General features: G+C 27.9%; 2 protein-coding genes across 2 annotated transcripts in view; one reads left to right on the top strand and one right to left on the bottom strand.

Moving 5' to 3' along the window:
- Window positions 1-27,856, top strand: part of LOC123293746 (RNA helicase aquarius) — a 95,707-nt gene that overhangs the window by 18,343 nt on the left and 49,508 nt on the right. The window lies entirely within an intron of this gene.
- Window positions 1,052-27,354, bottom strand: LOC123293748 (G-protein coupled receptor Mth2-like). Its single transcript, XM_044874649.1, has 10 exons — window positions 27,248-27,354; window positions 6,143-6,352; window positions 5,645-5,728; window positions 5,368-5,572; window positions 4,590-4,701; window positions 4,447-4,525; window positions 3,870-4,030; window positions 3,622-3,769; window positions 2,932-3,045; window positions 1,052-2,135 (listed from the first exon to the last, which is right to left on the bottom strand). Exons 2-10 carry the CDS (start codon window positions 6,331-6,333, stop codon window positions 1,904-1,906), a joined length of 1,326 nt encoding a protein of 441 aa, XP_044730584.1. The 5' UTR covers window positions 6,334-6,352; window positions 27,248-27,354; the 3' UTR covers window positions 1,052-1,903.

Raw genomic sequence — 27,856 nt, 5'->3', positions numbered from 1 at the left:
TTCCTTATTCCAATTATGGGAGACGGTCGTCATGTGCTAAATATTCAGACAAAGAGAACTCAACAAAAGATATTTGTAAATGCGTAATTTTTTTGTTTTATAACTCCGCACCTCAGTACTCAGTACTCAGTTATGTAAATTGCTATAATTATTATGCAAATCAAATATTAAATAAACAAATAATCACTTTGTTTTACAAAACGACTAATTTAAATTAGGTATAAATTAAATCTAATTAATTATGTCATAACAAATCCTTTGTGTTTGGTAGCTAATCTGTTAAGCAATTTGAAAAATGGATAAGTAATTCGGACAATTATCTAAAAGTTTTTTGGCTTAACAAAATTTCCCATCGCATTTGATTGTAAAGTAAATCAAATTTATTAATAAAAATTTTAATTACTTTAATTTGAGACCTTGCTTTTTTTTTTTAGCTTTTAATTAAGTGAGGGAATTTATTTATTTCGTTGCGCGGAACTATAGTTTTCTGAATATAAATTTTTACTTTTCGTAAAAACTTTCAGAAATTTGTACACTATAAAGAATGTTAAAGAATGAATTAAGAATTATAAGGCACATAAGATTAAATTTTTATTCGAGGAATGGTCAAAACATTTAGAAATTGTGTCACATTTTTTAATAGACAAAGGTTAGGTTAAGCGTGATAAGAACGTGAGGTACTAAAATCGATTTAATTCGATTAAATAACTTTGATGCGGATCCAGAGAAATGCTTACGAGACATTGGAGTTTAATCACAATAATTTATCATTTTATTGCCTTGTTAGCAAATTTTGCTTTGAAGACATTTTAATTCAAAATCAAAATGTATTAGCTGCTTGTAAAAATTTTAAGAGCATCAGAATCGGATAGTTTTTCTGCATCCACATCCGATGCAAAAACAACTTTTTTTTCTAGAAAAAAAAACCCTAATGTATATATTTTAAAATTAAGTACGCCTTTCATAGACCTTTTCATTTCAATTGCGATTCATTATTGTTTCGGACAGACAGTCATAAGTTGGACAAAGATTTTTTTGGCATACTGTCCGAAACAAAAGGTAATCACTTTTTAAAATGAAAAGGTCTATTGATTTAAAGTATTACCAGCATGGAATTAGCAATTCTTATGCTAAAAGGTAAAATTTTTTTCGACAGAAATTAAATTTAAGAATTTAATAGAGCTTAATATTCAATCTTAAAGTTTCAGAGGTTTTGACTGTTTAAAACACGAGATAATTATGCCTAAGATCCCAATTTTGACCAATTTACGTCAAAATTAATATCTCGAAAACAAAACGGCGTGGTGCTAGTTTTTTATGCTATTCTAAAAGCATTTCTTTCAACTCTCCTTTTTTAACCCCCGAACCAAAAGAAGGGGTGATAAAATTTTGATCGTCGTGGATGTCTGTCTGTGTGAGGCATCGTAGCGACTAAACAAATGGACCGATTTTGAGCGTGTTCTTTAGCTATGGCGGTGATTTTCCAAATCGCTTCAGTTTGGAGAAGCAAGTGATTTCATGCTGGTATTACCTTAATTCAAATTCTTTTTTTTACATATATATTTTTGTATATTATTATCTTCCTCTTTCGTCTTCAACGAAAACTTTTTTATGCGGGACTGTGGTTAAAAAATACTCCGCTTTTACCACGTGCTTTTTAAATGCGGACGCCCCCCATACACCCCATTTTTGTCTCACAGCTAAAACAGCGATAACGACCGGACTACTTTGAAACCACATCCATTGACTATAAATTGAAATATTTCGATTCCTTAATAAATAATACAAATAGAAAACTTCTAAGTCTCTCGTAGAGATACGTTATATTCACTTCCACTTCACTCAGTTATGCACTTCACTTTACACTATGGCCGCCTATATTTATTTATTTTTTGGTATAAAATCACTTAATTTCTGCTGATATTATTGTATTATTGACATTACGTTCTAAATCGTTTTCAAGTATTTCATCAAAATCTTCTTCTAAACGTTCCATGGTTGCACATGATGCTGGTGCTAAACGATAACCACATATTTCAGTACGTGCTAAGCCACGTAAAGCACGCTTACGTGTTAATACCAATATGATGAATATGAATACACCTTGTAATAAATTGATATAATCGACAATGTTCCTGCAAAAATAAATGGTTTTAGTAATGAGATTTTTATTAATTTAATTTCGTAAATTATCTTAATCGAGAGAGATCTCCGGGTAAGAGGTGCTATTTTAGACAGATGAAGCTATAGTATTCTATCAAGGCCAGACGTTTCACAGAAAGCCCACAACTTCTACAACAAGGTGGCTACCAGGATTGAAGGATTGATGTATGGAGATTTCAGCTTCCTCCATCAGGCTCTACAAGCCGGGTAGGCCTGATATCCCCAAGTCAGAGATTCCCAAGTTATGAAAGTGATAGTTTAATCGACCTTGTGTCTTGTCAAGAGTCTCACCATCCTTCCCAACTCTGTTCTAGCCGATTCTCAGCCGAGCACAGTCGAATGGCCCAGATATGGCTGTGCACAGCTTGATCTGCCGTATTTCTTGTCATGATAATAATAATATTTTGTTTCGAAATTTTATTTAAGGTATTTCTCATTAGTTTAAATAGTGATACAAAGTTATCATTGTGATATTAGCAGTCGTATCTAAGATACAAAAATTTCTAAAGACTTTGCTTAGAATTTTTTTCTGTTTTATTACATTTTCTATGTCTAGATGATTTATTTTGAGTGATTCAGAGAAGACAAAAATTATTTGACTGTTAGGCGGGTCTTTGGTAGATTTTACAAAATTCTGTGTAAAAACAAATTGCACCTACCGCGACCTATGGCAATCCGACTTACTGAAATATTGCTTATATCTTTGGGGTATTAATGGACTTTTGGGGTTTTTATGTTTGGGGTATTCGTTAACTTTTTTTTACTTACAATAATATGTATTCTTCTTTGGGATCTTCTTTTACTGTATCGACCAAAAATGAAATTGGCTCGCACAGCCATGTTACACCCATTACAATGAATATTTTTAAGTACAAAAGACATCTGAAAAAATTAATAATTATTTGCTTGCAATTCAGGATCATATTTCATTCTTAAAAAAAATATTATTTAAAGCTTTTCAGCGATTTTCACGTTTTGAAAAATCACTAGTGTCGTCAATCTTAAATCTTTGTGAAATTTACAAAAATTAAAAACCCCGAAATGCCCTTTTTCCCTTGTAGTTCTTCGTTAAGTTCCTTTTTAAACAAAAAAGAATCAAAATTGGTTCATTCTTGAGGAGCTACAATGCCACAGACAGACGCACAGCTAGGTCAAATTTATAAAATCCCTATTTTTGGTTCGGCGGTAAAAGAAAAGCAATGGTTTATAGAATAACAAGAGCATTCAAAGAGTGGGCTATGAATGTCAACTAATTTAATTCATTCTTTTGGACGGTATTATTGTCAAATACTATGGTTTCTTAATATCCATCTATTTATTTAACGATTATTGATATCCAAATTAAGTCTATTATCGTGCAGTTCTATTTTAAGCTATCGGTTTGTCACATGACAAAACGATTTTCCGAAAACAACTTTGAAGTTTTTTTTAAACAGAGCGATAATAAAATATACTTACTTATAACGATGAGAAACGATTTTAGATGTTGGTGCAAGACCACTGTAATCACTCCACAAGTATAAACCAGTGATAATGAATAATATTGTGTTTATTATGAGCAAACATAATATCGGTCCATAGAAAAATGTCCAACTTTCAAGATCGCCTAAAAAAAAAAAAGAAAAATTATTCAAAATAAATCTGCCTAAACTAACAAATTTTTTTGGAAAAATAAAATTATTTTTTGTATTAAAATTTGTATTTACCGCTTAACCAACATGTAGTAACGCCAATATTTGGATTCAAAAAATCACTGGGTGTATGATGTGCCACTATCAGGATGAGAAACATTAATGCAGTCATTCCCCATGCATAAAAATTAAATATTTTGAACATGGTCGGATCGGATATTGTAATATGATGTAACCTGTGTGAAAATAACAACACATATAATATTATCCAGTACTTGGATGCCCGAGCTTGGCTAGTTTTTTTTGTAGAAAAGCCGAGATAAAACGATGTTTTATAAAAATGAAACCTAGTTAGATCGAAATTTCGCCACCGAAACCCCTGCCTACTAAATTTCACGGAGATCGTTGGAGCAGTTTCGGAGAGAAAACGATGTTTTCTAAAAATAAAACCTAGCTAGATCGATTTTTCGCCCCCAAAACGGCCTGCACATTATCTTTCATGAAAATCTTTGGAGCCGTTTCGAAGAGAAAACGATGTTTTCTAAAAATAAAACCTAACTATATCGATTTTTCGCCTCGAAAACCCCCTACCTACTAAATTTCAAGGAAATCATTTTGTCGGACTTCAACTCATGCTCGTGCTTATTCTTACCTCACATTACGCCAAACATTTATACATATTACATTCAACCAGAAAAATGTTGCGATCATCCAGAAGTATAACATAAAAGCTAAAACAAAATAAAATCAATTTAAATAAATGACGAATATATTAAGTTTTTGCTTTAATTTTACCTTCCATGTAACATACAAATGGGCTTTCATTATCCAGTACATTTAATTGGTTAATGGTTAACCACGTATAACCAACCGATAAACATATTAAAAATGACATTATACATTTTCCCTACAAAAAAAAAGTAATTCAATAAATGTTTCAAGGGAAAATCATGAAAGAATCTAAGTACCGGTAACGCTTATACGATGGAGGGATTCATCGTAACGGCAAAAAGTATCGAAATAAATGTATAGAGATTGTATAAGTTATTCAAAAAAAAGAGATGTTATAAGTTTGACCGCTATGTGTGTATGTCTGCCTGTCTGTCTGTGGCATCATAGCGCCTAAACGGATGAACCGATTTTGATGTTTTGTTTCGTTTGAAAGGTAATTTAAAGGGGAGTGTTCTTATTACTTATGTTTTAAGTGCGAGTTTCCGTACCCGAAACAACTAAAAAATAGGCGATAATCTTCAAAATCGGTTCAGTTTAAAGAAGACTTTAAGGAGAAAAATAATTTAATAATTTTCTTAGATATGTTTCAAGTGTAAGTTTAGAATTCCATACCCGAAAACATTTTTCGGGGTTTTTTAAATTTTGTAACATTCACTTGTTTTTATTACTGCCAAGTCACTCTCCTTAATCTAATACAAATAAATTTTGTTATTTTTTTCAAAATAAAAAGTAAAATATTATCCTGTTGGTAACATTGATTATAAGATATACCGGTGATAAAACTATTAATTCTTGAAAGAGATCCTTATGATTTTATTCATAGATAAAATATAACATTTACCTGTAAGTCTCGTAAATCAGGAACAAGACAATATACCAAAAATGTTAACAGTGCAAAGATAACACTAATAATTGAGATGATAATTCGTGGATTTGTTATTGAAAATTGACCTTGTAAGTATTCCGTTTCGTAATCAGGAAAACAAACGAGTGCAGAAATTTCCTCAATTCCTTTGTTACGTATTGTTGTTAAACAATAATCTGAGCTATAAGAAAATTTGAGATTAGTTTTAAAAATAAGAAAATCTATTTTAAATCATTCAAAGTAATTAACTTACGTGAATCCTTCCCAGTTATCATCATAAGTGTTTATATATATACTTCCATTTTTAAATTTTAATTCGGTTTCATGAATCGCATACCTAGAAAATTAAATTTAAATTATTTTATTTTAAAATTATTCATATTTCTTATCTATTTGTTTACGCTTCCTCCATATTTATTAAAGTGTAAAAGTAAAATTTAAAACTTCTATAAATAGTCGCAGAAACGAAACACTAAAAACGTTCGAAAATTTTGAACAGAAAGACGGATTTGAATGCGGTTTTCTGCATTCAATTCGTTAGAGCGTCAGGAAATTTTGTGATCTAAATTGATTTATAAGAAATTTGTATTTTAAATTAAAGTCACAATTTGGTTAATAGTGATGAAAATGATTCCAAACTTGTTATACGGGGGTTTTTGGGTTCACTGAACACGAATATCGCGATAGAATTGGTCTTCAAAAGGTACCTGGTGCCCGAATGCGTAACGAAATAAACAAATTTGATACATACTTTCCATGTTCACATTTAAAATCATTTTCTGATTTATTTATACATTTCTTATTTTCTATAATATTTGGAAGTTCAGCACAACATGGAGTATATTTATTTGAAGATGCTTTTAATTCTTCTAATATGTCACATGACACACCCGTATACAGATGTATTATTAACAGACCATAGAATATTAGTTTTATCGCCATTATTTATTTCTTATTTAATCTGAAATAAACAAAAATTATTTTTAATTATTATTTTTAAAAAAGAAAAATTCATATGCAATTTAGCATTTTAGTAAAAAATTTTCAAATTTCGAGAACAAAATAGTTTAAATCATTTTTTTAAAAAAATCTCGCGATTCCAAATTTTGTTTACACGAATCTTCAAAATTGATAATCTTCACAAATAACGCGTAACAGGAGCACCCGTTGGGAAAATTCTAATTCGTTTGCATTGAATATTCACGTTCTGTAGACGTCGCGCGTTTAATAAGGAACACAAATTGGCGCAAATCTGTTCATTTTTACCCAACTGTCAAGGAGTGGATTCAATGGATTTCAACATTTAAGGTATCATTATATTTCTCAAAAACTCAAGGGTAGATTAGTGTTTGAAAAAACCAAACAAAATAGCGGATTTTTTGAGCTAAATAGTAATACCCTCATAAAAGAAATTAACGAAACCTATCTAATAGGGTATCAAAATAAAGGAAATTAAAAGGGGATTACAAAAATATATATAAATTATATGTTTAAATTTAATTAGGAATAATAAATTGGTTTAAATTTTTAATATAGTATAATAAGAGGGTTTTTTTAGTGTTGGGACACTAAAATAAAATAAATAATTAAAAAAATAAAAAACCCGACTGCGTTTAATAAAATCTGAGAACAAAGCAACAAGTCCAGTAGTTTATACAGCGACTTGTTTCTTTCTTTTCAAATTTTGTTAAATACAGTCGAATTTTTATTTTTTTAATTACCTTTTTTATACAATTTCCGAGTTATTAACAGTTTAGTCTTTAAGATTTCGTAAAAGAAATGCTTAAGGATTATTTTAGTAGTTTGGCAAACTCAAAAATTCAATCACAGGTCAATTTATTGATCAAAGTAATCAAAATATTATTATAAATTGTTATTGGAAAAATTTTAACATTACATATATTGAGAAAAAGTCACATAAACACCTTTTTACGTTATTAAGTCATTAATTGATTATTGTGATATGCTCTTAACACTATTTTCTTATTTTAGTGTGACGAGTAAAAATAATAAACATCTCTTAGATTTGTATTGTTGATCTAATGATAATTACTGTCAATTTGATTTTTTTGTCTGTATATAAAATAATTTATAAATAGTTGCATGATGCCCTAATGACACTATTTTTCATCTGGTATATCGCTAATTAGATACTATGTAATTAATTTTAATTAATTATTCCAATTTAGCAGATGTGGTTTTTATGGCTATTGTGTTCGTAAAATATTGTAAAAATGTTGTATATTACTTTAACAGCAATAATAATATGTATGTATGTATATATATGCTTAGCACACAAACATATTCTAATATAGTATTAGGTTTAACATGGTTTTAACTGTATTGCACTGTATGTATTCAGTATGATAAATAATAATAATAGACATCTGTGATTCTGTATATAATAGACATCTCTCTTACACGACTTATACTCTAAATAAAAATGTTTCTGTTATATAATAAATTTAAATAACTTTGAGTGATTATATCTCAAGAATGAATTCAATAATTTTGGTTTTTTTTTTAAACTCAGAACAAATACATGAATGTTCTAGTTAGTTTTTTGAAAATATCTTAAATCTAGTTTTTTTTCTAGAATTAAATAACTTGGTAAAAACACAAACTTTTCTATGCTCTCCATGTTAATTGTCAGAACTTAATTGAATTTATCTCGAGTTAGAAACGGCCAATCGACTTCAAATTTGTATGCCCATAGCGAGGCAACAACCTTAAATGACCTCATCTCTTGTTTTAATTTTCTAGTGGAAAGACAAATGAGGACTTATTCTAAAAATATCGAACTTAAGGAAATTCTTGAAAGATTAATCATTTAAGTAATCTTTAATAGCCCGGACTAATTTACGTCAAAATTAATATCTCGAAAACAAAAATTAATATCTAAAAATTAGTTTTATTTTATTCTAAAAACATTCTTTCCAACTTTTGTCTTAAGAATTTTATCTTAGTTTTATCATTCTGTATGTAATTGTACCAGAATGTATAAAAAAATGCATTACAAATCATTTAATTGAATCAAAGTAATTTAAATTAATTCATTTCAAGATAACCTTTATTTGGTCATTTTACGAATAAAAAGATAATCGTACGATTTATTTTTAGTTTAATTATGAAGATAAAAATAATGTTGTACGATTTCAACCTCATTTATCAGAACTAAATAAAAAATTATCAAGAAAAATAGTACAAAAATTCTTAAAAATATTTATTAAATTCTAAGTATATTTTAATTTATTTAATCAGTTTAAAAAGACATAGTTCGCTTTGCTTGAGATGCTATATGGTAAAAAATAAATAAACAACTAATTTATTTGGTATTTAAATAAGGATATTAAATAATTATTATATTTATAATATTTTATAAACAAATTTGTGGCATTTATTAATTATTGTACCGTAATGACCAAAGTAGAAAATAAATTCTATATATTATTATAATTAAACATTTTAATATTGGAAGAATGCGGAAGTTTTCAGTATTTATAAAAATGATAGTTTAAAAGAAAAATAAATTTATGGTATCCACAATTTTGAAAAAAGGTATTCCAAAGGATGCTCAGAAGATGTAGATCAGTACTAGCACAACAAAATTAAATAAAAAATCATCAACGTCGTACCAAAAAATCCACTCAGCGGGGTGCTTAACTAACTTTTAATCAGTTTTTTACAAATTGCAACTAATCACCAAATTAAAAAAAAAAAGTTCTAGCAGATTTAATTTTATACATTTTTTTTTTCGACTTTCTAGCTTCAAAATTGACCGAGATATGCCAATTTTAAAATGGTGTATTTTTCTTGAAATGTATGGGATATCCCTAGGGGGTTGAATAAGTTCAAAGCTATGCAATTTCGCATGAAAATTATCCGGTTACCTTATGGGCCAAGTTGGTATCCCAATTTTGCATTGCGGTTTTCTTCATTTTTGAAACCGGTCTGATAGGGTTCCCATAACCCATTGTTTATTACACAGTTGCTTTATTACAAAGTTTAGGCCGGTTATCGATGAGTCAAGTGATTTTGCGATCCGCTCCCGATCCCGGTATATAAATCCAACTAGAACTCGATTAAATTAAGATTAATTCACTGCGTGTGTGTGTTTTTATAGAATCATTTGTATCGTGAATTCAACTAGTAGGTCTTTGCATTGTGGTGTTTATTTACCATAATGATGAGGTCACTTAACTTAAAATATAGTTCATTAACATTTTTAATTTAAAGCACAAATGTTTTTCATTCTTTCGACCATTTTATCATCAAAAAATTATATAGGGTACACTGCAATGAACGCATTTAAATAATATAACGAACTAGCTCGAACCGTATAGAATATATTTTCCCGTAGTTACACCTAAAACCCTTGGCTAAAAACAAAAAACAACAAATTTCGTAGAAAAGTGGTGAAAAAAATCAAAAGTTCTTAAATTAATATTAGGAGAACATGTATAAAAATAGTAATTATATGTCTAAAGTATTAGCAGAGCATCTGTAACGACTAACATGTTTGCCTAATAAACATATTATTACAATTTATTCAAATTTATGAAATTTTTTCGTTCAAATTATTTGTCTAGCGTTTCCGGGAGTATATTTTTCGTCAAACCTAGACATAATAAGATTGAAAATGAGCGTTGAATCGTGGAATTTGATAAACGAAAAAGGAAGATAAGGGACAGAAAAAAAGTTGCTAGAATAATAATATATAAGAAGATGTTATAGAGAAAAAAGATATATGTAAAAATAAAAATTTTGTAACCTGAAAATTTTATAATTAATGAGGCTTTTTTATTAAAATTAGTTCACGAATTTACGCTCATAAGGGTAGGACATGAAAAATCCTAATAATAAACAACGGTTTATTTTATTTCGATTATTATTGTTTTTGACATTAAATTAGTATTTATGTTTGTTTACTAAATTTTGTATACATTTAAACGCTAAACTCTTTCGATTATTATCGATTGTGCTAAATTGCGTAAACTATTAAAGCGTTACTTCATAACATGATTACCCACCCACAATTTTCAAAATAATCTAGACAACACCGACCTTGAAATATTATATTGCAATTAATAATTAATACAGCATATGGTTTCATTGTGTGTTATTTTTCATTTATCTAAAAAAAGTTTATAAAAAATGTTAATACAAGCGTTAGTATCCGTTAAGTTATCAACTTCTGCTCTTTAATCTGTAAAATTTTTTGCAATTAAAACGTCCGGAGAAAAAAAAATATTTATAAATACGATTTTTTTACTTGTTATGATATAAATTAGTTAGAAATTATAAGGATGAATTAACAGACTTACATTTCGCTAAATATTGATATTTCGATTGTAACGCAACCATCGTCAGTAACCAAATTTATTCAATGTGTTATATGACTAAATTTAGCTACTGACGATGGTTGTTTTGTAATCTAAATATCGATATTTAGCGAAATGTAACTCTGTTGTGTGCTTTTTAATTATATTTTGTAAATGAAATTACTTAATATACAATTTTATTTCGAGTATCGTGGTATTTATTTCAATAATTAAATAGAAATTGTGTATTCGTTTAGAAAAACTTAATAATTTCAACCATAATAACATGTCTATAGATTCTTCTATTTCAAGTTTCACTTTATTGCATTTTGTTTATGTTTGTTGTAGAATGGTACCATTTTTATCTAGCTTCTTCTAGTTTTCTACTATTTCTCGGCTTGTTTTTGATATCTTTACAGATCTGAGACATTTAATTATTTATCATAATACAAAAAAGTGTATTACATAAACACTGAAATCATTTATTTTATGCAACTTTTTTTTATAAAAAATTCAAGTGACCTTCGTATATATCAGCAAAAACAAAGAAATACTATCATAATATTAACTTACAAAAGAAAAGATGAATTTTAACTTGTTTTTACTGAAATCGCGTTTTTATTGATATCTTATGAAGGTAGCGCGATCTTGTTGATTGATGAGGCGGAATTGAAAAATATAATAAAGGTCATGGTCTTTCTTTTCAGTATTTGAACTCATAAAATTTTTTAGCACGGTTTGCAAAAATTAAATAAATATACTTTGAACTTGCGGCAGAATGAATTAACAAATTAATTTGTTTAAAAAAAATTTTTATAGTTAGAGGTTAGGTCATCATAATATGTTAATGATTAAATCAATACTTTTGTCTGCAAATAGGAAAAAAATAAATAAAAAAATCCCCCAAATGCGTAGAAAATGAATTGAAAATATTAATAAACAATATGAATCGTATAAAAAATTATTTACAATCTGTTGATCCAAACTAATATTTTCAAAGATACGATCAAAAACTCCACAGACCGATGCATAATCTACTTCAAAATAAAATTTTGGTGTAGGAATTAAAAAAAAGGACTTTTTAGAATGCATAGTTTAAGGTACTTATTCTTATACAAATCGTTCTTCTAATAAAAATAGTTTTTTGAAATTATATGTTGTTACTTCTTAATTGTCTTCAGTATTAGGAGAACGTCTATGAAAACTGTTACATTTGAAACATGTTTGCCTAATATGCACTTATTAGTTCAACTTATGTAAGGTAGTACGAGCGCTTAGGAAAGCTTAGAATTCTGGTGAACTTTGATGATGAATTTTGGTATAACTTCATCAACGAAAAATAAGAATAAAATTTTTCGATACCTGCCTTGATTTTCGAAATATCGAAAGCTAAATAATTAAACAATATTTTGAAAATTACTCCAGATATCGAAAAATTGTATTATTACTTTTCGTCTTATATTGTCAAGTTATAACATAATTGACCATCAAAAAAATTTTTTTAATTTGAAACGTGTTCATACATCCTTAGTTTTTTTTTCAATAATTTATTAAGATGTTAACTTTATTACTTATTGTTGTTGTTTACATTTAATCATGCACACGATATTTACATCATGGTCTATTCGACTAATTTTGATATATAATATGTTACATACATCGTAAACTAAATATTGACAAATATCTTGTCTAATTAAAGAGAATCTTAATTAAAGAGAATTGAAAAAAACGCTTGACATGAATCCAAGAAGTCCGGGTTCGAGTCCTGGTTCGAGTGTATTTTTTTCAATTCTCTTTAATTAAGATTACTAGACAAGATATTTGTCAATATTTAGTTTACGAATGTATGGAACATATTATATATCAAAATTAGTCGAATAGACCATGATGTAAATATCGTGTGCGTGTTAACTTTAATTTAAAATATCTGGATGACCGAGCTTTGCTCGGTTATTCGCCAATAGATGTCAGCAAGAGTCATATTTTTCACTTTAGACTACTCAAACGCCTCCTTTTTGTTATGTTATAATTTGCATTGTATTTCATTAACTACGTTATACACCAATAGATGCCTGATGAATTTTTAATGAAAAGACGAATAAAACGACATTTCTGATAAATGAAACCTAGCTAGATCGACTTATCGCCCCAAAAAAACCCTACATACTCATTTTCATGAAAATCGTTGGAGCCATTTCCAAGATCGTTGATATATATATATATATATATACAAGAATTGCTCGTTTAAATATATAAGATATATATTTTTTTAAATTTCGACCAAATAGTTTTGGAGAAATTTATGAAAACATATCATTCAACTACCGTTTTTCTATAAGATCAATGTTAAAAATGCTTACTGTTGAAATCATTTATTTATTTAAATAATCGGGTAACCCCTCCTAAAATTTTCAGAATTGATGATATAAACTTAGTTCAACTTCATATTAAAAAAAAATCAATCCTTTTATCCAAACTTGCCCTGGCGCAGTTACATTCTTAAAATGATATTTTTACGTTAAACTTATTTATTTACCTAGCCTGTTTTTTTTCCTAAGCAGTATATTTTTAGACCGTGAGTCTATTTTTTTTTCAGAAGCCAACATGATAAGCTTGAAAATTAGGAATCATGGAATTTGATAAACGAATAGGGAAGATAAGGTATGGACAGAAAAAAACATGCTGGAGAAATAATACATAAATAATATTTGCAATAAATAGTTATGAATAATGATTTTTTTATGAATTATGAACAATTAATTATGTTTTGTACTGTGTCCGTAAAACTTTATTATATATTTTTTAATGCATATTTTTGATTATTTAAAAGATTTTAATTACCTTTTATCCAGTAACAGAGGCTACATCGGAAACTTTTAAAGTTAGAAAACTTGAATATTTCAATAAAACATCTAACACGATAATTTTGCACATTGTAAACATTCCTGTACCTTTTGAATTGCACATTGAAACATACAATAAAATATGTATAAAATGATTATTATTGCATGAACAAAGTCCGGTTATTTCAGTAATAATTTTGTTCGTTTAAATTATTCTTTCTATAGGTTAATTATTATAACTTATTTAATAAAAACCTATTGAATATTATTATTATTATTCAGCTTAGTTTAAAAGTATACTTATTGATGTTAATCTTAAATTCTGTGATTTCAATAATTTTTTTCTTATCAAGATTACTTTAAATTCGTTCAGAATAATATTATTTTGATATCATGTATATATGAAATATACATAGTATATTAAGTTTAGTCCCAAGTTTGTAACGCTTAAAAATATTGAGGCTACGAAAAAAATTTTGGAATAGGTGTTCATAGAATCACCTAATTAGTCCTTTCCGGTTGTCTGCCCGTCTGTCTGTCCGTAAGCATGATCACTCAAAAACGAAAAGAGATATCAAGCTGAAATATTTACAGCGTGCTTGAGTCTGTAGGACCGTTAGAGATAAAAAAAAAGTTTAAATGTAAAAAATGTCCCTTATATAAAAATACGACGAAGAATTACAATTATTTTAAATTTTATTAGTGACTTTTATTACCGACAAAAATAGCATTTTAGTGCATTTTTAACACGCTTTTATTATACGCTTCATAGGTATGTTATGTAACGAAATTTGACATACTTATCAAGGATCGATGACAATACAGTAATTTAATAATTTTATTTGATTATCCTGATCAGGATTTTTCCACATCTGAAAATATATTTACTTGCGCTCCCACCATATTATACTGAATTTTTGATAAACAAATAATAGCCTAAAAAACACAAAATAAAGAATAGTTTAAAAAAAACTAAAAATCACGCTTTCGCAACGAGCTGAACTAAAAGGTAGAAAATAATTTATTTAAATTCAAAAATATCATTTTATCGTAAAAAGGCGTGGAATGCTTTTTAAAATATTTTATACTGAGTTTACTTTTACCAATTATGCCTATAAAAAATTTACAACAATTGAAATTTAGCACCCTACGCTTTTTTACGATAAAATGATTTTTTTGAATCTAAAGAAATTATTTTCTACCTTTTAGTTCAGCTCTTTACAAAATATGACGCAAAATAAAACGTATTCCACTTAAGATATAGTGCCAGTTCCATATGGAATCACCCGGCCCACATGATCAGGACATTTTTTGTTTTTCTTGGACAGAAATGTGCTCGTGGTATGAAATGGTAAAATAATAATTCTAAAAGATTCCATTACTGGAATATTTTCAGTAAACGATTAATTGGATCACACTGTTTAAATTTGAAGGCCAAGATTTTCTTCATATGACACTTTTCAATCACAAGTCAATGAACTTAATACGATTTTTTGTTTAGTCTACTATTTCAAGCTGACATATAATTGCCCATTCTTTTTTGAAAACAATATTCACATTATTTTTGAAAAACATAATTTATTTCACAATATGTGGCATCATCAATTTGCATCCATATGATTAAATATTCTTTTATCGAAACAATACTAAAAATGTTTTTAATGAATAATAAAAATCATTTCTCAATGTATGGGATCATTAATTTCAATTGTTTGTTCGAATGTCATAACGGGAATATGTCATGTTATAGGTATCCCTTATAGAAATAAGTTATGAAAAAACCGATTTTGGTCGGTTGTGCCTTCCACATCTTTGTTTTTAATGGATAATAAAAATAATGTCTCAGTATATGGGATCATTAATTTCATTTGTTTGTTCAAATGTCACAACGGGAATATGACATGAGGGTATCCATTATAGAAATAAGTGACATCGATATCTTCATAACCGTATTTTTAATCTTTTCGAAAAAATTGTATTTAGAACTAGTTGCAAACACACGCTTATATAGTCCCTGGGACTATAGAAATTTTTCTTATTCCTGCACTGTATCTGGATGTAAAAAATGAAAATTGGGAAAATGAATAGGATTTTCGAAAAGTTAAAGTACCCAAGGCAGGTAGAATATTAATATCCATAACATATCCGAATTTCAAAGTGATAGAGTAAAGGGGGAGGCGTCCCAGAGGGGAGCTATATCAAACCCAGGACCTTGTTGATATAAACCCTGATACGAAGTTTCACTGCTGTCCCCTCAGCCTCTCCCTAGAAATTCCCATTTTCCTGTATTTGGATAGGTTTTCCCTAGGGTGTGACCTTCTCGAATTTCCCCGGATATGTGGCTTATACCAATCCTAGCCCTTAAGGTCTAGCCTTGTGCCAAGTTTAATCGAAATCGTTAGAGCCGTTTTTGATAAAACCAAATAAATCCTGTTTTGGGCCTAGAAGGAAGTACCCTTGAAAAAAGGCCTAGGGAAAATGAAAAAATCGTCTGGAATTATGACCAAACCGAACCTATGTACCGAGTTTGAGAAAAATAGGTTGAAAATTGAAGGCTCCGGCTTGATAACAGACATACCGACATAGCGACGGAAACAACATTCTTTAAAAACCACTTTTTTGAAATCAGCGACCCTCAAAACGTGTGTTTTCGTTAAAACCCCGATATCGATTTTTTTTTCGATCGAAAATACTAGATTATTACTTATAATATAACTGTTATATCATATATATTTATATTAATGTTAGGTATATTTATTTATAATATAGCTAGAGTGATACCCACCCGCTTCGCTGGGTTTAAAAGTAAAGATTGATAAAGATTGCTCTCGCTTATCTCCTTTCTATAACACTACAAATAATGGTAAGGATTGTTTTACACATGTAAAATATGTATGGTTTTCTAATTCTTTAAATGTATTATAGTAATTATTCATTGAGTATGTCAGAGAAGATGGCCGTGAAATATTTCGTATTGACTATTTTTACAGGAATCTGTAATTTATGGTAATGTCAAATGTCAAATTAAATTAATTTTTTTTTTAATGATTATATCTTTGTAAATTATATCTCATGTGTTAATCTGAAGTATAAGCTATATTTCCTGTATAATTTCATCAAAAACCATTCGCTAGTTCTAGCGTGAAAGCGTAACAAATAAGTAAACAAACAAACATGCTTACTTTCCCATTTATAATATATAGAGATAAAGTAAAAATTAGACGAAAATTAAGAGTAAAATTTTTCGATATATACCATAGCTTTTGAAATATTGATGTCTAAAGATTTAGAAAAAATCACTTATTGAAGAAATAATACAAAAATGCCATTCAATAATACACTTTAAGGACGTTCATGCGTCAACAATATTAGTAGAGAAATAAAAAACAATATGATAATGCGATAATTTAAATGATTTTCTATGATTTAAGACAGGAAAAATAACCTGTTATCGAATTAATTTAAATTTTTTTAAAGTTTAAAAAATGACTAAAAGTAAGTTTTAACATGGGACTAAATGAAAAATATAAATCGATATTTTTCAAAAATTATATCGATAACCATACTTGAAACTTTTACCAGTTAATATTTATTTAAACTTTTAATAGAATTTCAAAAAAAATTTTCTATTTACTATTAATTTAAAATTTTAAAAGTTACATACTGTTTCCCTATGAACGCACATAGCAAAACAGGTTAACGCATGAACGTCCTTAAATGTATCTTATTGAAAAACAAGTGCCACTTGCTGTAATTTTCTCTAAAGGCAAATATTTGTCATGTTTTTAACTAATAAATATTAGTTTCCAAACTTTTTTTAAGAAAAATAGCCTTTTAACAGCTCATCGGAAACTTTAACAGGTCAAATTTATAAAAACATCGTACCTAGGGAGTATTAAAAATTTTAAATACTTATTAATGAGAATGCATGCATATACACGACTTAAAAATTTTCCTTAGAAAACGAGATTATTTTGATCCTTCCCGAGAAACATCCTTAAACAAATATAAATAATAAATAAACTATTTTAGTAATTACATCTCTTGTTTGTCTTTTTATGAATTTAATAATTTGTTTTATGAATGTGATGATAAAAAATACGTTGAAAGAGTTTCTTAATTACTGGAATATTAATGTAAACAAAAAATATTTACTTCTAATTACGTAAATTACCTTATTTACCAATTAAGTTAAAAAAAAAAGTTGTCTCAGCTTTTTATAACTTCGGAATGTACTAAATTAATTAAAATTTTTATTAATTTTTTTTTTTGCTAATTAAATGACTCAAAGAAATATAAATGATTGGACGAAATTTCCGACTGAGTAATGTTTGTGTAAAATATTGAAAGCATATGTTACCCAACTGGCTTGCCCTATGGCTTAAAGTAGAATTATTCAGAATTTGTAACGTTGCAACATTTTCCCAATCTTATTAGCTTCTGATATCCCTATAGTGTCTCTTATATGGACCTTGTGTCTGAATTTTTTTGTTGCCAAATGACTTTTCCTTCATTTGCGATATCCCAAAGAAAGTGTTGTGTAAAAGTGGGAATTTTAGTTTAGTCGAAATTAGCGCCTTTTCTCTATTTTAATTAACATTTTCTGTTCGATATAATTTATTAGTTTTGTCAAAGGCTGAAAAATTCGAGAGTAAGTAAAAATTTAAAACCTCTAGTCTAGTTAACTAGTCCAGTAACTTTATACATCACAGTCTGCGTCAAATCCGGTAGTTTTGATTTTTCGCAGACTTGTCTATGATGTTGGCCCAATGAATAATCCAAGTTTGTGACCTCGAGCGCCGAATGCAACTTCGTCAAGAACTGTGAAAAATTCCCTCATTGACCCTAATTCTTCGCAACCGCTCGTAAATCTGATACAAATTTCCAAAGAATCAGAGTCAAAATTCATTCAGAACGACAAAATATTGCAAAAAATTGAAGTTCGAAAAAATGATTATTTGAAAGTCATTATGTCGAAAGTTATTGGGTCTACGGAGACAATTCTAGTCTCATATTGTAGCAAATTTAGTCTAATTAAAAACGTCCCAAAAAGTTTCACGGTTTTTTCGATTTTTAACAAAGTTGCGTTCGGTGCTCAAGGTCACAAACTTTCGATAATCAAATGAACGGATTATTCATTAGACCAACATCATAAACAAGTCTGCTAACAATTAAAACTACCGGATTTAACGCAAACTAGCCCGTACTTTCAGACACGACAAGGATACTGGATTAAACTAGACAACAAGACAAAAAGAGTTCAGTTTTAGAAATTTAGCAACGGAATACTAGAATATAGTGAACATATTTTTGAGTAAAATGATTATTTTCGTTTTCTTAAATTGTGTAAACTGAAATTGTTTTCCTGGGAATCGTTGAAGCGTTTATATTTTATTTCCTTTAGTTGAATCTCTTTCATCTAGTAAGATTGTGATACAAGTATAAAATTAATTTTCACTATGGGAAAATTATTACATTTCATTGATTTTTTAGAAAATCATTTAGGTGAAAAATGATACTTGTAAACAGTGTATAGACAATACGTCAACAGCTTTTGTAAACAACAACTCATAACCCGCAACTAAACCCTGAAATACATATTATTGTTTTTACTATTGTACGCACAGTAAATATTAATATTTTAATTTATATTTTATTATCAATAGTTTATATTTTACTAGCCGTTACCCGCCAGCTTCAATAGACAGTTCTAATTTCCCTAAAAAATAAAAAGATACAGTTAGACAATTAATTAAAAAACAAGTAAAATTTTAATTCAATAGTTTTAAGTTTGTATACAGACACAAGGAAAAAGAGTTTCTTAACGCAAGAAATATTTTCTTGAACCTAAAATTTAAAAGGAAGAAAATAATATTCTTGTTACGAAAAAAAAAACACACCTATAAGAACAAACATTTCTTGACATACAAAATTTTTCCTTGCCTTGAAGAATTTTCGTTTTTCTTTTAATATCCTTGAGCCAACAAAGCCAAATATATACGAAACGTGACAGACGGACAAATGAAAATGGATTCTTTGGATGATTTTATGAACACCTACACCAAAAATTTGTTCGTAGCATCAATATTTTTAAACGTTACAAACTTGAAATTAAACTTAGTATACCTTGATATATATCAAGTCCGTCTGTCATCACGATAACTCAAAAATGAAAAAAGATATAAAGCCGAAATTTTTATAGCGTGCTTAAGACGTAAAAAGTGAGCTCGAGTTCGTAAATGAGCAACATAGTTAATTGGTTCTTGGATCCTTGAGATCCTTGAGATCCTTCTGGAAACCGTTAGAGATAGAAGACAAAACTATGTCTATTTTTGGTGTCTAATTCAAAAGGTGTCTATTTTTTCCAAAACTATGAAAGATAGGGAGTTTTCAAGTAGCTTCAAAGAGTGATCTAATAAAACATTCTCGAAAGGCCGCCATAATTGTGTTAGTTTCTTAAACTTTTCTAATTTATAAAAAATAATGCAAGCATTGACTTTCAACTATTTTTACACATGGTATTTCAACATTAAACTCACTTATAGTCAATTGTTTGTTTTCACTTGTTTTAATAAAGTATTAAGATTTTTCAGTTTAAGCTATTATTTCACCCTTTTGATTTTCAGTAGCCTATGCTTAGTCATTTATTCCCAGTGTTCATGACACCCCCATACAAAATTTCACCAAATTCGACTGCTAAGCCATGAAAATCAAGCAAGCAGACAGACAAACAGTTACTTAGGAAGGATTGTGAAAAAAAATGTTTTAGTAGATGATGCAGGTATGCAATTTTACAAAATCATAATACAAAGAAAATTTATTATAAATGACGAAAGCATATTTTAAAATTCTTATTTTCATGGTCAAATTTATAAATAATGATTGAAACTGTTCATTTTTTTTAAGTAAATATAAGTAATAGGAATTTTTTTTCTAAAATATACATAATGATCGATTTTCTACACGCAAGGAATCTTTGTCTTAAATTGACATCCACAAAAATGTAAGATATGAATCATTTAAAGCTATTGTTTAAAGAAATTTAAATAATTACTAGGCTCTAAACTGTTTGCTACCAAGGTGTGCTATGTCTACAATAATCCACATGAAGTCAATTATAGGCGGAATTTTTATACGATACGGCAAACCTTCAAATTACAAAGAATATATGAATTAATATAAAATTTGAAGAAAGTAATTAAGGAGGAAAAAATCCCTACCCTAAGCTAAATTAACCATACCTACTAGGGTTGTTTTTTCGCAAGATCGCTCACTAAACATGTTGGGGCTGTTGTCTCGCTCTGGGAATAGCGACTAAAAATTCTAAATATTTTTATACTTATTAAGAATATAATAATACAATTTGAAGTCGATTAGCCATCTCTAACTCGAGATAGATTCAATTAAAGTTTGGATAATTAACGTGGAGAGCGTAGGAGAGGTTGTAAAAAAATAGATTTAAGATATTTTCAAAAAACTAACTGAACATTCATCTATTTGTTCTGAAAAAACAAAATTATTGACCATTTCATTCTAGAGATATAATTACTCAAAGTTATTTAAATTTATTGTTGAACAGAAACAGTTATATTTAGAGTATAAGGGTTGAAGAGAGATGGCTATAAGTTAAAAAGAACTTTATTTGACTATGTATGTATACTAAGCATATGTATACATACATACTATTGCTGTTGATATAGTATACACAACATTTTTATAATATTGTACGGAGACAAACAAACACCTTAAGTAAGTGCTCATCACCGGTCATCTTTTCATTTGTAGCAAGTGGTGTAGCTAATTGAGAGTTAAAATCTCTTGAAGTAAAAAGAAATTCTTAAACATTCGGAATTTCGTAGCAACTTTCATGGGATTTTTCTTAATGTTCCACCAGTTTTACTCCCAGTCATGAAATTATATATATTGCTACATTTGCTAAACTGTATAAAACTCGGGCATCTTCTTATTTTGACTAATATAGTAATATACTTTCATTAAAATTAAACAATTCAATATTTATATTAAAACTGCTGATTAAATATTTTTATGAAATAATTACCTATTTTTTAATATAAAGTCGAAAACAACAATTTATTCAGTGTTTGTAAAATAATTTTAAAAGGGCAATTTAAAATAATAAATTCTATTGTAAAAACATCTTTAAATTCAGATTTAAGTCACTGTTTGTCTGCATTGTCCGACACATTTACAGAGTGTTTCAAAATTTCACGTCATTATGCGTAATCTCTAGCTCAAAATAAGCAAAACAGTTCATATAAATAAATAAATATTTGTTGGGAGTAAAAGTTTCCCTTTTAAAATGAACTTTAGAACGTTCCCAAAAAAAGAGAATGTATGAAAATGTTTGAGATTTACGTTGCAAATTTTAAGGGCGAGTTCTGTTAGAACTTGGGAAAAATAGTAGATAAAAAGAAGTAAAATTTGTCGATGCATATACCATAATTTTTGAAATATTGATGCCTTAATATTAAAAGAAAATCAGTTATCATCAGTTTCTTTATATTAAAATATTTGCTGCTTATAAAGAGCATTACGAACCGGCTCAGTGGTCGAGCAGACTAAGGCGTTAGTCTTTGACCGTTTGGCTATTGACTGGGAAGTTGCGGGTTCGAGTCCAGGCAGCGGAAGTGTGAACAATTATAATTAATAGGGGTGCAGAATTGATCACATTGTCGTCGCTTGGATAAGAACGAAGTAACCGAATTCACCCACATCAAAATGTAATTGTAAAAATGCATGTAGATAAATAAATCAAGTTTAACAAATAATGATTTGGGTGGTCTCTGTTATAAGGCGTATATGTCAGAGAAACCGAGGTTAAACTCCATTTTTTTTTTATTATAAAGGGCATTAATGAGAATGAGAATGTATACACGACTTAAAAGTGATCCTAAGAAAACGTGAATTTTTTGGGAACTTCTTTAAGAGTTACGCGGGTCTATAAAGTGGAGAGATAATAAATAAATTGATTATGAATTCCTTGCATTTAATGGCGAAAACAATTAGATTGGAAATAAAAATATTCTAGTGCAGACTATTTTTTTTTATTAACTATAAAAAGTAAATATATATAAATATTGAAATATAAACATCATCAAATTAATTATTTATGTTAAATTTCATAAAAATATACAATCAATATTTTTTAATTAATTAAAATAAACTCATTTTTTTAAATATAAATATTTAAAATTCACAATTATTTGCTAATGAGTTTTATTGACTGAAATTATAAACAAACTTAATATTCAAACTAGCTATATCCGCAACTTCACTGAAGTGTAATTCAAGAAGTTATGAATTCTTCACTGAATATGAACCGATTTTATAAGTATGGCCTATTTAAGTAGAAAATTTGAATATAGAATTCTCATCTTGATGGACGGAAGGAGGGTTGAAGGATTGTTACTTAAGTATAGTTGCTTACGGGGTTTAACCTCCGTTTCTCTGACAAATGCCTTAACAGAGGCCACCCACATCATTATTTGTTAATTTTTTTTATTTAACTACATCCGTTATACTGTTTATTAACTATATCCGTTTATTTTATGATGTGGGTGCAATCGGTTACTTCGTTCTTATCCAAGCAACGACAATGTGATCAATTCTGCACCCCCACTAATTATAATTGTTCACACTGCCGCTGCCTGGACTCGAACTCGCAACTCGTACACTATGACACTATGGCAAGATGCCACAGTATAGCAAGCAGCACGTGGTCACACTTGGGTAAATTGATCAACCATGCTGCTTGTACAATTTACTTTTGGATTAGACTAAATGTTCGTCAAAAAGCAATCTTTGTTTATTGTTTTTTTCGTAAACTAAACGGTCAGTTGCATCACTGAAAAAAAAAATGACAACGTCATCCCGAAGTTGGCCGTTTCATATTGAAATAAATAATACTTTCACACAATTTCATAATGATTGGAACAAGTACAGCTAATAAATATTTGTATTTCAAATAGAATGGGATTGAATTTAAAATATGAATTCATTGATATAAAATCACTGAAGTTAAATAAAAAAAATCTTTACTTCTATGAAAGAGATTGATTTTAATTTAAAGCCATGCATTTTATAGATGGAAAATTAAATTGTACTTAGTTGGAATATATAATCGTGTAAGTAAATCGAAAAGACGAATTAAAAGATCATTTCTTTGCGTTTGCTTTAAATATAGGATTTGGTTACTACGAACACATAGCTGTCATGTCTAGCTATTGTGCGGTTGTGTTAATTACATTGTTGTTACTAATTTACAGAGAGTTTTAAATAAACTTACCCTTAAAAGCATATAGACACAAGGTAATGTCAAACATAGAACCTTCAAAAACTTCAAACAAAATGCATCAAAAGTAAAAAATAGTTTCAAAATAAAGAAGATGTATATGTCTATCCTTTGTCTATTGATTATAAAAGTTTTCTCTGATAATAATCGAAATTAAATTACCATAAAAAAGTTATTAAATTATTTTTAGTGTTAAACAAAAATGTTTTGAACGCAATGAAATAATTTTTATTGAATAATTCAAAATATAAAATTTAATGAATAAATCAATTATTATAAAATTCTAAAATAAATTAATTACTCTTTGACCCAATTCTTTTTTGTTATCGATAGTTTGGCTTTAAATTATAATTAAATTTAAAACTTTGTAGTTGATTTATTGAATTTTAATGAATAATGATAATTATACAGGGTGGTCCAAATTATAAGAACAGGACTTCAAACTTGGCTATAAGTCTTTACACACTTTCTAGATACATAAATTTCATTGTGAACTTTGCCAAAACGGCGACTTAGAAAAATTGGGAATTTGGCAAATAATGCCCTAAGAATGGGAATTGCATAGTTTTCTTGTTTTTGCTATAAAGCCAGTGGTACCAGGATTTTTTTTCTCGAAATGAGATGATGTCACTTTATCAATTATCAGTATAAGATTAAATCATGAAGAATCTGTAGGTCATACTCTAAAATTTCAAATTATAATCAGGCATTTTTGGCTATTATCACGAAAATGTTTTTGTTTTTCCAACAACTTGTATTTCCAATTTCAACAACTTGTATTTGGAAACGACGCTTTTCGAACTATAAGTGTATTAAGAAATTGTCTTTATTTTAATGTTATCTATCGTTTGATGTAGTCATGATGTTAGAACTTTAGCACCCTGTACATTTATACTACGCCAATTGTAGGCCGATTTTTTGTTTGAAAGAATATACTCTCAAAGTGGTTATACTTTCAAGGTTTCGGTTTCTTTCAAATCGGTTCAGTAGATTTTAAAGATACCTCTGAAAAAAGTATTGAATTTTTAAGTGTTTTCTACATGGTACTTTGACTTATATGTGTGACTTTGTTTATTACGTATGAAGGAAAGCCTAAACTCACTAAAAAGTAAAAAATAAATTATTTTTACAAGAAATAGAACCAACTCCAAAATAAAAAACCCAACTAATAATAATTTTGAAGTACTCCCAATTAATCATTTTTTTCTGAGCCATCACGCTTTGAAGGCGATTCTAACCACATCCTTAGCTAGAAATCGATTATTCACTATCGTCGACTCCAAAACATGATGGCTCCCAAGAAAATTATTGATTGAAGTACTTTAAAATTTTATTTTATTTTTTTTGAGTAGATTATATTATTTTAAATTTTTATCTGTAACAAATCTAATAATAAATTTTTTATATTAATTTGGGATTGATTTTAAATTTAAATATTTATGGTAATTTTATTTTTTATTGCGGTGAAAATTTTTTTTGAATAAATTTTAATTCTGTTCTAAATATAAATGATATAATGAGCAACGGAATTACGTGGGATAAAATTTTTATAGTTTGGTCCCCAAGTTCAATATACTTATTTGCATTTTTTTTATTAATAACATATATGTTTAAAACAAAAATCTGTGCCAGTTTAAAAGTAGTACATTTTCAAATTTTTTTAAATTCTAAATATAATTTTCTTCAAGTTACTTTGGAATGTGAGTGTGGAAATAATTTCATTTTAAAATTGAAAAAGACTTAAAAATGAAAAGTCATACAATGAAACTTTGCTTGCGTGTGACGAAATATCGAATATTCGCGATTACTATAGTACCTATCTATCCACGAAATCCGACATTATGATGTCCGAATGTTGGGAAAAGCGGAATTTTAAAAGTTATATTTCGAAATTCTTTAATTTGTGTATGGTTTATTTTGTTTATCTCTAGTTTTAAATACCTTATATACTGATCATTAAGAAATTGCAAACAAAAGTTGCTTTATAATTTTTGCAATTTAATCGATATTAAGTGAATATTTGAGATTTTGTCGTTAGTTATGCTTAAAAAATTATCAACATATTCGAAATTTTGGTTGTTTCTGGTTTTTGGATCATATAAAGTTGGTCCAAAAACCACAAAAATCAATTTCATTTGATGAAGAAAAATATCTTATAAAAATAGCGATATAAAAAATATTCGACAATTGGTCAAACGAACATGACTTTGACAACTTTTTTGGTGGATTTTTCTATTTTTTCGAAAGAGGGCTTAGAAAATTGGAAAATTTTCTTTAGAAAATTTGAAAAATCGAGAAAAAATTGTGGTTTTTTTTACCATAAAACTCAGTACTTCAAGTAATTTTAACACCAAAAATACAAAAATCGCTTGAACAGCGATTTCTTGAATCGGTTCTAGACAATTCCCTTAAAAACATGTGATTGTTTATTAGTCAAATAAACTGGCTATCGTAAATTTTTTGGGCTAATTACTACAATCTTTATCCAATAACTCTCGGAACTAATTTTTTAAGTTACCGGTTAAATCGAAAATTAATAATAATTATAATAATAGAGGCTTCAGGAAAGGGCGGGAAAGTTTTTCAAACTCATTTCGAAATAGAATTATGGTAAAATTGCAAGTTTCATAATAAATTTGTAGGACGATTCATTAGGAGAGGAAAAGGTTTTCAAACTCATTTCGAAATAGAATTATGGTAAAATTGCAAATTTCATAAAACATAATTCAAATTTGTAGAAGGCTTCAGGAAGAGGATGAAAATATTTTCAAAGTCATTTCGAAATAGAATTATGGTAGAATTGCAAGTTTCATAAAACTTAATTCAAATTTGGCGGAGCCTTCAGGGGAGAAAAGATTGTCAAAACTTATTTTGAAATAGATTAATGATAAGAACTTTAAGTTTAATAAAATATAATTCAATTATTGTGAAGACTTCGTGAAATTAAATTTGTTCTTATTGTAATTGAAAAATTTGAGCAAAATACTTTTTGAGAATTCAACGTATTTATTTATGTTAACGAACTTAATAGAAAATTAAACATCAAAAACTTATGAATAAGAAACATCAAACACTTATGAACAATTTCCTGAATTTAAATGCTTTCTTGAAGCTAAGTTTTTTAACAAATTTTCCATTAACCGGCTAACCAGTTTAAATAAGTAAGAAAATGCAATATGCCTCAATGATTACCAAATTGATGACGAAAATTACAGCTATATTTTCATTCAAACTTTAAATTTTCTATTAAAGTCCTAAAAATATTTTAAGTGTCGTTAAGTGAGTTAAACGAAAGATATTCATAAATGATTTAAACAATTTTACTAGGAAAAGTTCACTTGATTTAAAACTTTAAAAAATAACTAAAAAAGAAAAACTACCTTCGAAAAGATTTTTGACTATATTTCACGAAGTATTATTATTTCAAAAGAAAATCACAAAATCACATTTAAAATTGTAAAACTAACAAAAAACACCACTTTATTTTATAAACACCAAAACATTAAATGAAAATTTTATTTATATTAAACTAAAATATTTACGAATTTTTTTTTCTCAACTGAGTATGACTGTGAGAGAGTCTAAAATATTAGTGATCGACTTGCGTGTTAACGCTGATATATTAATCTCAAAATATTGTTATTAATTTTTGTTTATTTTCAATTTTTGTTAGCGTCGTAATAATAATAATCATAATATTATTTTTGATAAAAACTTTTTTTTTTAATAAACTTTTTGAATGAATTTTTTTTTTCAACACATAAATAATAAGACGATTGACTTAATCTTTATTATCTATAAGAATACTTGTAACAATAATACAATTAATAATGAGTTGTTGATCAGTGAAGTTTGAATCAACTGTCTGTCTGTATTGTAGAAGGTCTTTGAATAAACTAAAGAATTGTTTGGTATTTTATTAATAAGTAGGTGGTTTTCATGTTATAGAATCATTATTGTTTTTATCATTATTCAAATACATATTAAGT

Source organism: Chrysoperla carnea, chromosome 2, assembly GCF_905475395.1.
Source record: "Chrysoperla carnea chromosome 2, inChrCarn1.1, whole genome shotgun sequence".
Lineage (NCBI taxonomy): Eukaryota > Metazoa > Arthropoda > Insecta > Neuroptera > Chrysopidae > Chrysoperla > Chrysoperla carnea.
This window is presented reverse-complemented; position numbering and strand designations above follow the sequence as displayed.